This window comes from Pinus tabuliformis, chromosome Q (genome assembly GCF_031772625.1).
Source record: "Pinus tabuliformis cultivar Carrire ecotype Pingquan chromosome Q, CPIR1, whole genome shotgun sequence".
Lineage (NCBI taxonomy): Eukaryota > Viridiplantae > Streptophyta > Pinopsida > Pinales > Pinaceae > Pinus > Pinus tabuliformis.
In genome coordinates this window covers 1,364,976,891-1,364,990,231 of record NC_142296.1, presented here as the reverse complement: position 1 = coordinate 1,364,990,231, position 13,341 = coordinate 1,364,976,891, and the positions used below count along the sequence as shown (strand labels likewise).

Sequence of the window (13,341 nt, the reverse complement as noted above, 5' to 3'; positions counted from 1 at the left end):
CTCATTAAATTAAATGAATTGACGTTGTCTCAGTATACATTTACCCCTTTTTCAGGCTGAGTTTGGCTATTTACGAAAAAGATAAAACTTGGTCAACATGGTCAAGAGGTTCTCTCAAATATTGTTTTCTACCCTTTCAGGTTCGAGAGACAAATTACGAAAAGGGCCATAATAGAGGTTTCTTTTTCGCCTCTTTTTCAAACCCTCTAAATATGAAAAAGACATCAAGTTATTCTTCCATCTGACTAGTAAAAATTAAACGGCAAAAGACTTGTCACCATGACGAGACCGAGTTTCTCCTTCCTATGGCTCGTAAAACTTACTAAGATGGATTCATTCGAAGAAAGAACTTACACGACAAGCATATGCTATCTCCTTCAAGCTTGTGATTAAAAATAATTGGGGTACTCACTAGAAATAGTAGGGAAAAATGAAATTGAAACATCTCTTGTATAGGCAGCATATCGCTCTTGAACATGACATTCATCTATTTCTCGTGTCGAGTTTGGGATATCCTCACTCAATCACTTGTCCTTTCGAGTTTGGGTGATCCATTTTGCCTCTCATCTGACTATTCCATTTCGTCATCATGACCCTTAGCCCTATGTTGAGTCAAACGCTGCCACACTCCGGAGTCCTGTCGTCAATATGTTCAAGAGAAGTCCTATCTACAGTTTATTTCCTATACATTGTCTAACATTTTGCCACAGTCTCGGATCATACTCATTCACTCCACTTTATTCCTTGTTTTGTGTCGATGATAGGGGAATCATCATGGCCCTCCTTTGACGGGTCACTTCTTGTCAACTTCAACTCATTATCCAAGAAGATGACTTAGAGACCCCCTTTTAGTATCTTAGAGCTTGCATGCTTAATGGCAAGTTCTTCGCATCTGATGACAGGTTTTCATCATTGGCCTTCGATCGGATGATTCCACGAATGTTCGACTTTAGCTTCATTTTCACATGCATGGATTGTATTGTCGTGCTTTGAGAGCCATTGTCATTATTGGTGGTTTCTCTCGTGCCTATTAACGGTCCACATCATTAGCCGGTAATCAAGTGGCTTTCTAGCATGTTCGACTTCGACACATTCATTCGCATATTAGAATTCGTACTATGATCGGGTTCGGATGGAGCTCAAGACCCTGAGTTTTGTCTGATATAACTCAAGTTGTGTGGAGTTATGTATTATTCATGATTGTACACATGTTTCTTCTATACAGATGGTTGCGACCATACCATGGGACTTTATATTTATGATGATGATGATCCTTCTATATTGGATGGTTGCGTCCATACCTTGGATCTTAGATTTCCAAATGATCCATTTCATTCGAATGGTTACCGCCATGTCATGGATCTTTTCACATAGTCCTTTTTATCTGGATGGCTGCGTCCATAACATGGATTCATGTTTTCATATCAGATATGTATATGTATATGCGTCCTTGATTTGTAGGTCTCCTGACAGTGTTTGTTCTCGTCCTTGCAAAAGCTCGTAAAGCATCTCAGCCATCACTCCATGTTCTGCCTTCATGCTTTAGGGGGCATCTGTTACATAGTATTTTGTCATGCCTCCTGCACTTCCCTGTGTCATACACCGAAGTGCCCGAAACTTCGCAATTATGCAGTGTACCCATCCTGATATGTAGTCCAAATCCTCCCTGAAGACTTAATGAAAACATGCCTTGAGCCTTCCCTGAGAAGTAAGCTCTAAAACCCTAATTTTAGGTTCAGTGTGACTCTAACACTGGCAACTAGTGTTGATGGCAAGTTGCATTATACTAGCCTCTCACTGCCAGCGTGCTTTTTACTTGGATACTCATGCTGATCCCTAAAAGGCAAGTTTTCCTAAAAAAGACAAGAAGATTCGTGATCTAGAGGCTTCTAGAACAATGAATTGGAGGTTGTTCGTTGAGGATGTGGTCGAATTTCCCAATATTGCCCTTTGATCTTATCCCTATGAGCTACCTCCTTGAGATGAGGGCCTTCCCCTATCTTTGGACAAATCCTAACTCTCTCTCCCTGCCTATATATTCATCCTCTTCCATTCTCAAGTGGTTGGTCTCTGATTATTTGCACCCTTATGCTGAGATAGTGCCTACATGCTACTCATTGGCTTGGAGAAGGAGTGCTTGGAGAGCTTGAGCTTGGACTTGGACATTCACTCAAGGAGGGCTTATTGACATCAAGGCTTGGTTGTATGCTTCCTCTTTTATTTCATTAATATATACAACTGTTGGTTCACTTTCCATAAATGTTTGTGTTAATGCATCATTCATCTTAATGCTCATTGATCTGTTAAGTGGATTATTTTCAATTATGCTTGTTGCACTTGTATGCTTTGTCGTGTCTTAGATCTCTTATGCAGGTATTCAAACGTTGTGAGCAGCAGAGCTAAGCTTGAGAAGCGAGCAACCGAGATCTTCAAGAAAAGAGTACATTATAGCATCAGAACGAGGTAGGTCTCCTTCCTCTTCTCTCATTTCAATTGTAATTTAGGAAAGTGTTTTGTAGATTGTCACGTAGGATGTTAATCCCACTCATTGGGCTAGAAGGATCGTCTACGTCCGCAGAGAGGATTTACCTAGACAATAATGATGATGTTGAGCATGATGGAAAGAGGGAGTTGAAAGAACCCTAATAACATTAAAGATAATTGATATATGACCTTGGTAACATGTGAAGATAGAAGGAATGATGTTTTAGAAGATTGAAATTCTCCAATGATATGATGATGCGAAAGAAATAACCTATGTAGTTGTTAATAGACTTGTCTCTAGCTGCGAGGAAACTTGATTAAAGAAAGTGTATATCTCCGCAATTAAGAGGGAGGGCCTATTGTGAAAGCTATAGTGAAGACCTTAGAGAGAGAATGAGATCAAAATTTGATAAAACACTACAGATGGTTGTTCTTGATTCATAAAGTTGCAAACAAAAACTTGGTTGTGTTGAGGCTGAGTTTGGTGTTGCTAAAGAAGTTAAAGAAGAAAACTTCCGACGAGATGTGTTTGGTTAATATGATGATGATCTAACCAGCGTTAGAACGATTGAGGACCTCAAAGGTTTGTGCTAAACATATATATATATATATATAGTTTATTACTAATTGGGGTTGTGATTGTACAAGCAAATCTCTCTGTAAGAAGGTTGAATATCTTGAAGCATGCTTGGACTAGTGAATACATCTGATTTAGTTGATAGGGAGAGATGAAGCATCTTGGGGCGACAAGATGCTTGGGAGGACATTTGGTCGGCTTGTAATGATGTCTAGATCCCGAAGTGGGGAGGGTATCGTTGGTATTATGGAGCTCCGACATTGGATACGATACCTAGATCCCTAGGTTGGTGTTAGAGCTTAAGCCTGATGATACATGTAGTGGCTAAAGTTGTAATGTTCCCAATTTTTGTGAGTGCAAAATTCACTAAGGAGGTTTGCCAATTTTTGGTGATATTAAATAAAAAGGAGAATATATTATTTTGTGGGAGAAAAGTGGAAATTATTATTTTAATGAAGAATGGCGACAAATTAATATTTTATTAGTGGAAGGTGGAAACAACTAAGGGAGAGGACTGGCAATTATAACTAGAGCTTGGAGGCCTCCATTTGATATCTTTGATCATTTGACAATTCAACATTAGTTCTCTTGAGCCGCTTAGCCAAGACAACTGTGTTGTTCAGCACAAGGAATTTCTGAGCGGGAATTCCACTCTTTCAGAGAACTTCGAGTCTCCCTAGTGAGGCAATTTGGGGAGCTCAATTTAGAGTTTCCATTGGGCATATTTGCAAGTTATTTCAGCTGGGCTGAGTTGAGAGAATTCTTGGGGCCGAAATTCTACATTTCTGGAAGTGCACAGGGGTTGGAGGAATAGAGGTTGAGGAGAGATAAAGGTCGGAGATTGGAGGTATTCCTCAGGGGAGAATTTAGCCAAAGTTGGGAGAGATTTCCAGTGGTGGATTTGGGCTTAATTCAGCAGTATTAGTTTTGTGGGGCATTTTCTGGCCAAATTGGGCAATTTGCACTTATTGGGGGTCACTAGGGATTGGTGGATTCAACCAAAACGCTTTCTGGGATTTTGTGGGTTTATTGAGAGGAGTCTATAGAATCTAGATAGTTTTAAAGAATTTTTTGGGCGATATTTGGACCTGAAATCATAATTCCTATAGCAGGGCGAATTGCTAGTTAGCTGTGAAATTTGCACCATTTTGTGGATTCGACTTTGGCTTAGAGATAGGCCAAACCCTTTCTGGGTTTTTCTAGGTTTTAGGCAAGGAGCACTCTCCTAATTTTATAGAATTTTCTGAGCACTCTAAAGTGGGAAAAATAAGGGGCGAAGTCCAGAAGTAGTGTAGTGTTGGAGCAGCGACGCAGTTTTCTAGAGGAGCTTGCTATTACAGTTGTTGAGCTTTTTTGTATTCATCACCTGGTGCTTGTAGCTTGCCTTGTGCAAGCCCGGGTGCATTTTCTCCAACTCATTTGTACTACAACACTATTATTAATAAAATCTTGGCCAATTTGTGGATTTGGAGATATTTCTAGTTTATGTGTATGCATTTTTGAAAAATTATGTGTTATTATCTTTGCATGACTTTGTTATCATTGTAAAATTTCCATTAGGAATATTATAGTGGTATCAGAGCATAATCTTGACCAGTTGTGGAGTAGCCATTAAGATCATGGAAGATTTGGGCATCTATGCACTGTGATGGGTGAACTATAGACAAACCCATGGCTCAAGGGAGAGTGAGTATCATTGAGGGAAAAATGACCCTCACCCACTTTGATGGTTCAGCTAGGAGTTCTATCAGAAAATGGGTACAAGAATTGGACACATATTTCCGGCTAAACCCCATGAGGGAGGCGGACGCTATTAGACATGCCACTTTGCACTTGGATGGAGATGCTATGGAATGGTGGTACCGAGGGCTAATCCCTTTGGATCATGTACGTATCACATCCTAAAAAGAGTTCACACAAAGGCTCGTGGAGAGATTTGACCGAAAGGACACCAAACCCACTCAAAGGGAGTGGATAGGACGAGGAAAGCTAGAGGATGAGACCAGGAGACATTTCGACTGGTGGAAACTGGGCTTTAGATGTCAGAAGCTTGAGGAGGAGGTTGAGCAGGAGGACATGCAGGATGGTGAGGGGCACATTGATATACCCGGTGTGGCGTAGGAGTCACCATTGTTGGAGGCCTCTTTGGTAGCTCCAGCTAACACCTCGGTTAAGGGAGTTGAGCATACACTCGAAGGGCCATCTCTTGATGAGATGGCAACAGTTGATGAGGTACCCAATGTTATGACCTAGTTTCTAGACGATGGTCACCCACAACAGGTTGATGAGGTGCCTGGAGGCATATCTGTCATTGAGGAGGTACCAGAAGAGATGGAGGGGTCCAGCGCAGTGACTGAGTTTACAGAGGATAACCACCCTCCACAATTTCATCAGTTTCGGGCTAACCTTCCAGCGTTGAGAAAGAAGGCCACGACAGTGCAAGAGGCCATTCTACAGTAGAACGAGGAGTTGGAGGGCATGAGAGTGGTTTGTGCTGAGTCAGCGGCCAAACTGACTCGCATTGGGGAATGGTTGGGTTCCCTAATGGTTCAGTTAGAGTGCACATTGGAGCGATGGGAAACCCTACTCAGATATTACAAGTTGGTAGCACTAGCAGGTTACCACTACACATTGGAGAGGGAGAGGCAGAGTCACCTTGACATATTTTATGTGTTGACCAAGATGGTGAGATGAGGTGACATGAGTTGCACAGGGTGCATCCTTGGCAGGATGGAGGGTTAGTTCCATGTACGAGAGTTTATGCTCTCGATCCTTCCCTTGGGATTGGATGGCGAGAAATATTGAGTTGGTATCTGATGGAGTTGGCTAGGAGGTTAGATGCATCCATGGCCACAGCTTAGCAGAGGCTGTGGATTACCAGGGGGGCTCAAGGGCCAGACTGTTGTTGGGATCCAGGTGGAATTCTCAATCACATCGTGGAGTAGGTAGGTCATGGTAGCAGCTACGTGATGGACTCGGTGGTTGGGTGCACACACCTTTTCATATACCCTTCAGAGTTCTTGACAACACTAGCGACAGGATAGATTGGCAGAGGAGCAGACAGATTTCATGAGTTGTCATGACATATTGACTGTGCATGGAGTCACAGGTTGATTAGCCTACTCCGGCAGGAGCTGGTAGGAGGAGGTGGCATCCGCAGACCACCGGATAGGGCATTACATGGAGACGGTGCTCTTGCATTAGTATATTGGACATTGGAGCTACTAAGGATGGACACAATAGGGTCATTCCCATTGGCATGTGAGGAGTCAGACTGCTCAGGTCGTTCAGGGAAGATGGGGAGATGTAGCCCACATCATGGAGGGATTACTAGCAGAGTGGTGGATGCGTTAGCACATGCAAGATGGCATATGATACAGGGTGGTACGACAGTAGGCAGTGGTACCCAAGGGTGCACAAGGATATTCTCCAGATTCTAGTGTTATGCAAAGGGACGCGACCTCATATGAACCTAATTTTAGAACCTAGCATCCAATGTTGTATAGAGGTATGCAGTGATGAGCAGTGACCTGCAAAGGACCATGGAGATGCATGGTTGTTTGATGTAGCATGTTGGCTTGCATTGAGCGATTCACATCACATCGCATACACATGGGGAGAGCAGTACATCTGTATCACAGGGTATCTAGTGGTGTATAGGGATAGGCTGCACGGTACAGTGCCAGGTCGAGGACTACAAGGATACTCAGTGGGATGCAGGGGCATATGGTGTTACACAGCAAGGTCTTGGAGGGTTGCCTCCAAGGAGACTTATGGACGAAGACATTGGGCATACCTTTCGGTGTACTTTACCCAGGATTGACAAGGACACAAATGAGCGATACTCGATGGTATCCATGGGGACTCACATGCTTGTCCTTCTTATACATCACTTACAGGCACAGATGATTTGGTTGTTGTCCTTTGACACTCTGGATGTGAGCAGCTGGGGACAGGGAGCTCACCTGAGATATTGGGATGACACTCAACGCACTAGGGGAGAGACTTCTCAGTGGTGGCATTGGGTCGGTGCAAGAATTGACAACCACAAGTTGGGGGATGAGGTGATCATCTGTGGGGGTGGCATATCATTCATTAGCGAGCCTACGCCTTGGGAGTAGGTCACAAGGGAGGCATGTGTCACTCTTTCCACAGGGCATGTCAGGATCATGCATGAGCAAAGGATACTGTGTACGATTGAGGCAGCTTTCCAGTATGTGTCCAACCTCCAGACATTGTATTGGCACACTATCGAGAAGGTGGATGGAAAACTCAGTGGTGATGGTTGGCAAGAGCACGATGGGTCCGCATACACTGAGTCGATTGCGAGTATCAGATACCCATCTATCAGTTGCCTTCATGGGGTAGTTATTTGGCACATGTAGCTTCCAATAGTCATCAGTACTACGTAGTGGCAGGCACAAGGCAGTTTAGCATGCATCAGATTAGTTCATGATATATGGGGCCTATATGTCAGTTTCATGCAGGGATTAGGGACGAGGAACAAACAGATTCCAAGAGTTGTTAGAGCTATGTTGCAGCAGGTCTGGTTATGGGATTTAGGGATTGAGTTGATTGATAGGACACTCCATTCTATGATGAATAGGTTCATGGGAGAGAGTGATCGAGTTCACCTTGGGTGTGACACATGGGAGATTGTTGAAACCTCCATTGTATGGCAAGGTAAATTTATCCAGTTGTTGCTCAAGATTGAGATTGACAGTGGATGGGTAGACATTGACATCATGGAGATGCCTAGGCAGGATAAGCTTGGCCTTCACAGATATCCCACCATCAAGTTTCGAGAGGGGAGGATACAGTTTGAGCATGATGGGAAGTTTGTCATAGTCAAAGTGGCGCAGCGTCAGCATGGTGGCACCCTTCTGAGACTAGCATGGGATCCAGGTACAACAGGATTTGGCAGTTCATCTACCCTCAAGGGTAAGCTGCTTTCTACAGGAGGATCATTCAGATATTCTATTGGAATCTGGTGATTCGCTATTGACATGGTGATCGTCACTAGTATGGCAGGATGTTCAACAACGCGGAGTCATTCAGTGGCACATTTCGGACCTTGGCATTGGCTCGACCAACATTTGGAGCAGCAGGATATTGCTTGAGGACAGGCAAATTTTGGCGCGGAGGACTGTAATGTTCGCAATTTTTGTGAGTGCAAAATTCACTAAGGAGTTTTGCCAATTTTTGGTGATATTAAATAAAACAAGAAAATATTATTTTGTGAGAGAAAAGTGAAAATTATTATTTTAATGAAGAATGGCAGCAAAGTAATATTTTATTAGTAGAATATGGGGACCACTAAGGGAGAGGACTAGCAATTATAAATAGAACTTGGAGGCCTCCATTTGGTATCTTTGATCATTTGACAATTCAACATTAGTTCCCTTGAGTTGCTTACCCAAGACAACCATGTTGTTCAGCACAAGGAATTTTCGAGCGAGAATTCCACCGTCATTTCGAAGAACTTCAAGTGTCTCTCTAGTGAGGCAATTCGGGGAGCTCAATTTAGAGTTTCCATTGGGCATATTTACAAGTTGTTAAAGAGAGAGTCCATACAGGTTGGTAGAATTTTATGATTGTGGAAAAACCTGTGAACAGTTTATGAAACCAACGTTTCGGACTAGCTTAGTGAGTCCATCATCAGGGCAATGTGATTTGTATTTTGAGAAGAGAGAGCGTGAAATTATTGAGCTATTAATAGTTAATTGAAAAAATATTTATTGTCTTTTTTAATGTCGACTTAACTGATTCACTAGGTTTCTAGCTCTGGAAATTCTCATCTTCTCAAAATTTAGAGCATTGTTCATTATGTCCCTTCCATGGTGAGACTTAATGGTGTTAAAGAGAGAGTCTCACCATTAAGTCTCACCATGGAAGGGACATAATGAACAATGCTCTAAATTTTGAGTAGATGAGAATTTCCGGAGCTAGAAACCTAGCAAATCAGTTAGGTCGACATTAAAACAGACAACAAATATTTTTTCAATTAACTATTAATAGCTCAATAATTTCACGCTCTCTCTTCTCAAAATACAAATCACATTGCCCTGATGATGGACTCACTAAGCTAGTCCGAAACGTTGGTTTCATAAACTGTTCACAGGTTTTTCCACAATGATAAAATATTTACAAGTTATTTCAGCTGGGGAGTTGAGAAAATTCTTGGCATCGAAATTCTACATTTCTGGAAGTGCACAAGGGTTGGAGGAATAGAGGTTGAGGGAGAGATAAAGGTCGGAGATTGGAGGTACTCCTCAAGGGAGAATTTAGCCAAAGTTGGGAGAGATTTATAGTGGTGGATTTGGGCTTAATTCAGCAGTATTAGTTTTTTGGGGCGTTTTCTGGCCAAATTGGACAATTTGCACTTATTGGGGGTCACCGAGGATTGGTGGATTCAGCCAAAACCCTTTCTGGGTTTTTTAGGGTTTATTGAGAGGAGTATATAGATAATTTTAAAGAATTTTTCGGGCGATATTCGCACCAGAAATCCTAATTCTTATAGCAAGGTGAATTGCTAGTTAGTTGAGGAATTTGAACCATTTTGTGGTTTCGACTTTGGTTGGAGATAGGCCAAACCCGTTCTGGGTTTTTCTAGGTTTTGGGCAAGGAGAACACTCCTAATTTTATAGAATTTTCTAGGCACTCTAGGGTGGGGAAACTAGGGGACGAAGTCAACCAGTAGTGTAGTTTTGGAGCAGCCACGCAGTTTTCTAGAGGAGCTTGCTATTATAGTTGTTGAGCTTTCTGTTATTCATCACGTGGTGCTTGTAGCTTGCCTTGTGCAAGCCTAGGTGCATTTTCTCCAACTCATTTGTACCACAACATTATTATTAATAAAATCTTGGCCAGTTTGTGGATTTGGAGATATTTCTAGTTTATGTGTATGGATTTTTGAAAAATTATGTGTCATTATCTTTGTATGACTTTGTTATCATTGTAAAATTTCCATTAGGAATATTACAAAAGCTTGGAACACACCTTAGTCCCAACCGGTTAGATACCTTGGTCAAGTATCTAATCTTTAGCATTGTGTATGCTATGACTCCTCATAGAACATATCATTTTGAGTTCATCCTTGTACTTGTATACATATGTATGATTATGAATACCTCCCTAGTTAAGAGGTAGTGTTGAAGAAGGTAACTAGTGTTGGCCTTCATAATTGTATTTGAGTCATTATGTAATGTATTTGTCGAACGAAAGAAAAAGAAAAAATATTTATTAGCATGGGTTTCATGCTTTATTATTTTGACTTTTAGGTCAGCCTCCATTGTAGGCTTCTAGGGCTTATGTCATAAGTCCTAGTCCTCGTCGTCATGTAATAGACCCTTCTTGGGCTTTGTATATCAAGAAAGAAATTTATTTTTGTGCCAAAAGTGTCATTTGTGCCTCCTCCACCAAGTCGGCCTCAATAGGAGCCTCAAACGACTATATACTGATAGCTACTCGACCTCTTTTAGGACACCAAGCAAGAAAGTTCAATCTGCAGTTGCAGGAGGAAGAAAGAAGAGCGAAATACCTAAAGAAGAAGGAGAAAATCCTAGCGAATGAGACACTTATCAAGCAAAAGTGATCTGAATTTCTCTCTCTTCTGCCACATGTGTGAGTTTCTAGACTGTTGCAGGAGGACCGAAGTTGCAGGTCTGCTGTAGGGCCGCAATTCTGAAGCTGGAAGGGCCAAAATTTGGGTTGTTGCGGGATTGAAGCAATTTGACTAAGGGTTGACCATTGAAGTTTGGAGGCTGACTTGGAGGATAAAAGGAGGTTCTTTTTCTAGGTCTAAGGTCTTGGATTGTCTCAGTTTGATTTGAATTTATTAGTGAAAAAGTTTGACTAGGTTCTCCCCTTCATAGGGGTTTTGCCCTGGCTGAGTGCCTATATCTAGTGTTATTGATCTTCATGCTTTTGATTTGATGATTGCTTGATGGAAAGAAGATAAAAGAAGAGCATAACGAAAGCTAATAAGAATACATGAGTATCACAAGTAATTGTCAACATAAGAAAATCTTTCTGCCTTTTTGATTTTATAACAATGAACACTGAAACTAGTTACATTTTCAATAGGAAGAAGTTATCAAATTGAAAATTTTTCTAGTCTTGTTTGCTCTAGAAAAACAACAAATGTAATAAATAAAAACTAAATATATAAACATCACAAAATAATATAAATAACATTATTTAAATAACCAATAAAGGACGCAACATTTCACCTTGATGATCAATTAATCTTATATAATGTCACACGATTCTCTGTACAACACATTCATTATCAATTATATATTTATATCTTATATGGATTGTTTCATGTTATCCTTCTTATGCTGGATATTTCATAAATGAACTATTGATCATTACACCTTCCAATGAGAGCATGTCTGTCCTTCATGTCATGTCTTCCTTGCAGTATCTCCTAGATAAATGGAAGAAATGTAAGGTGGCAAGTGCATGGGGCATATCCTTCCTCTACTAATAGGACTTACTTTGTGAACAAAGGAGGCTAGGCCTTCATATGGAAGCAAGTTTCAACACAATTCTTTGTTTGCACTACCCATATTGCTATAATATCATCTTATCTCACCTTCGACTCTAGCTTTGTTGCTCTTTCAAACATGCTGAAAGGTTAATTCACTGTTTTGGTAATTGGCAAATGTATATGAAATTCTTCATTTACTGCAATTTTAATAGAAAGGCCTGATCAAGATTATATCTCATATTGGCAGCCATGTTATTGCAAATCAGCAACACTTTGGAATATTTAGTAGTTGACTAATGAAAATCAAGCATTAAGAGAGAGAAAACCTGTCACAGAAAATCCCACTACAATCGAGACACATTGCCAAATTTGATGAGCAGCGACAAGTATGACACTGAGCACGGTTTGCATTTGCTCCAATTTGCTTGCACCTTCACATCAATGGAAGAGTATGAGAAAACAGAAATCACCATAGTTGGTAATCTTTATATAATCAGAGCTCAGTTATAACACTGCTAATAATCTATACACATAGACAGGGGTATGACATGCCAAAATTTTCCATCTAGATTAACCCAAAAATCCAATGTTGTTCAGTTCAATTACTTCTGAAACATGGAAAACATAATAACATATCTCATCATGTTTTCACTTCAATATAATCTCTGAGTATATCAATATTGTTTAATCTATAAAAGCAAAATGTTACAATGCTTGAGATTATTCAAAAAATCAATCAAAAGGGTGAGCATGTACAACATTTTGTGAAGTCCCAACCACCAAGGCATTAGTTTGTATAACTATAGAAGGCTACGCACTATCACATCTGTAGCTCTTCCTCACACTTTTGGTTGGCTCTTCTCCAACTCAAGGAGTTCTCTCAAGATAGGATTGCTAAGGCTATGGAGTGGAGGCTCAAGGTGATTATGTGAAAGTTATCCAAAACAAAACAAATAGTTATAGTGAAATGAAAAATGAATGGAAATGGAAAAAAGGAAATGGCAATAAAATGAAAGGAAGAAGAGGGAGCAAGGAAATGGGATGATATGGGACCAGTCTCTATCTATCTAAGGACTATTGGACACTGCAAAATTAATGGACTTATTTGTCACCATCAAGTACATTAAGGTAGGATATGAGGTAAAAGGACTAATTTAACACCTTCTGCCAACTGAGATAAAAGATCTAGTTTGATACCTTCATCAACTAATTGCTTACCCAAGGTAAATTGAACTCATTTGATACAATGAGTCATACGATGTTTGCTACGAATTATGATATGAAAATTAATCTTGGAAGGCTTAATTTGTCACACCATCAACTTATACAAAAATAATGTAAATATAGTAATGATTAATTAGTAAACATTAGTTAGTTATCAGTACTGAAGAGGCATGTCTAATGGGACATGACCTTCCATGAAAAGGTATTTGCCTAGGGTATATAAGTAGACCCTTACTCTCATTTGTATCATCATTCTCATTCATACATTTTAATATATATTCTTCTATCTTCAATGGAGATCTACATATTCCAAGTCTTTTGGAGTGTTTAACCTGTTATAACGAACTTTGTTCATTACATTGATATCAAAGTCAGGTCTGATCCTATAGTCGTTTAACCGCTGCAGAGAACCAGTTGATCTGAACTTTGGCCATCAATCCTTCATCAACCTTGTTGTCGTCACAACTGATGCATTTTGCTACACAAGTTGGAGTTTCTCCACTTTCGCCAATTGGCCCTTGGCCATAAAAGAAAAAAATAATAGAAAAAGGATAAAAAATAAATA

General features: G+C 40.4%; 1 protein-coding gene across 3 annotated transcripts in view; it reads right to left on the bottom strand.

The window, feature by feature from the left end:
- LOC149224997 (uncharacterized) overlaps positions 1-13,341 on the bottom strand; it is a 383,647-nt gene that overhangs the window by 122,186 nt on the left and 248,120 nt on the right. For all 3 annotated transcript variants that reach the window (XR_016249560.1, XM_089386395.1, XM_089386396.1), the window contains one exon: positions 11,879-11,983. Coding sequence is in view for 2 of the 3 variants with exons in the window: in XM_089386395.1 (XP_089242521.1) it covers positions 11,879-11,983 (105 nt within the window). In the remaining variant the exon portion in view is untranslated. The remainder of the gene's footprint in view (positions 1-11,878; positions 11,984-13,341) is intronic.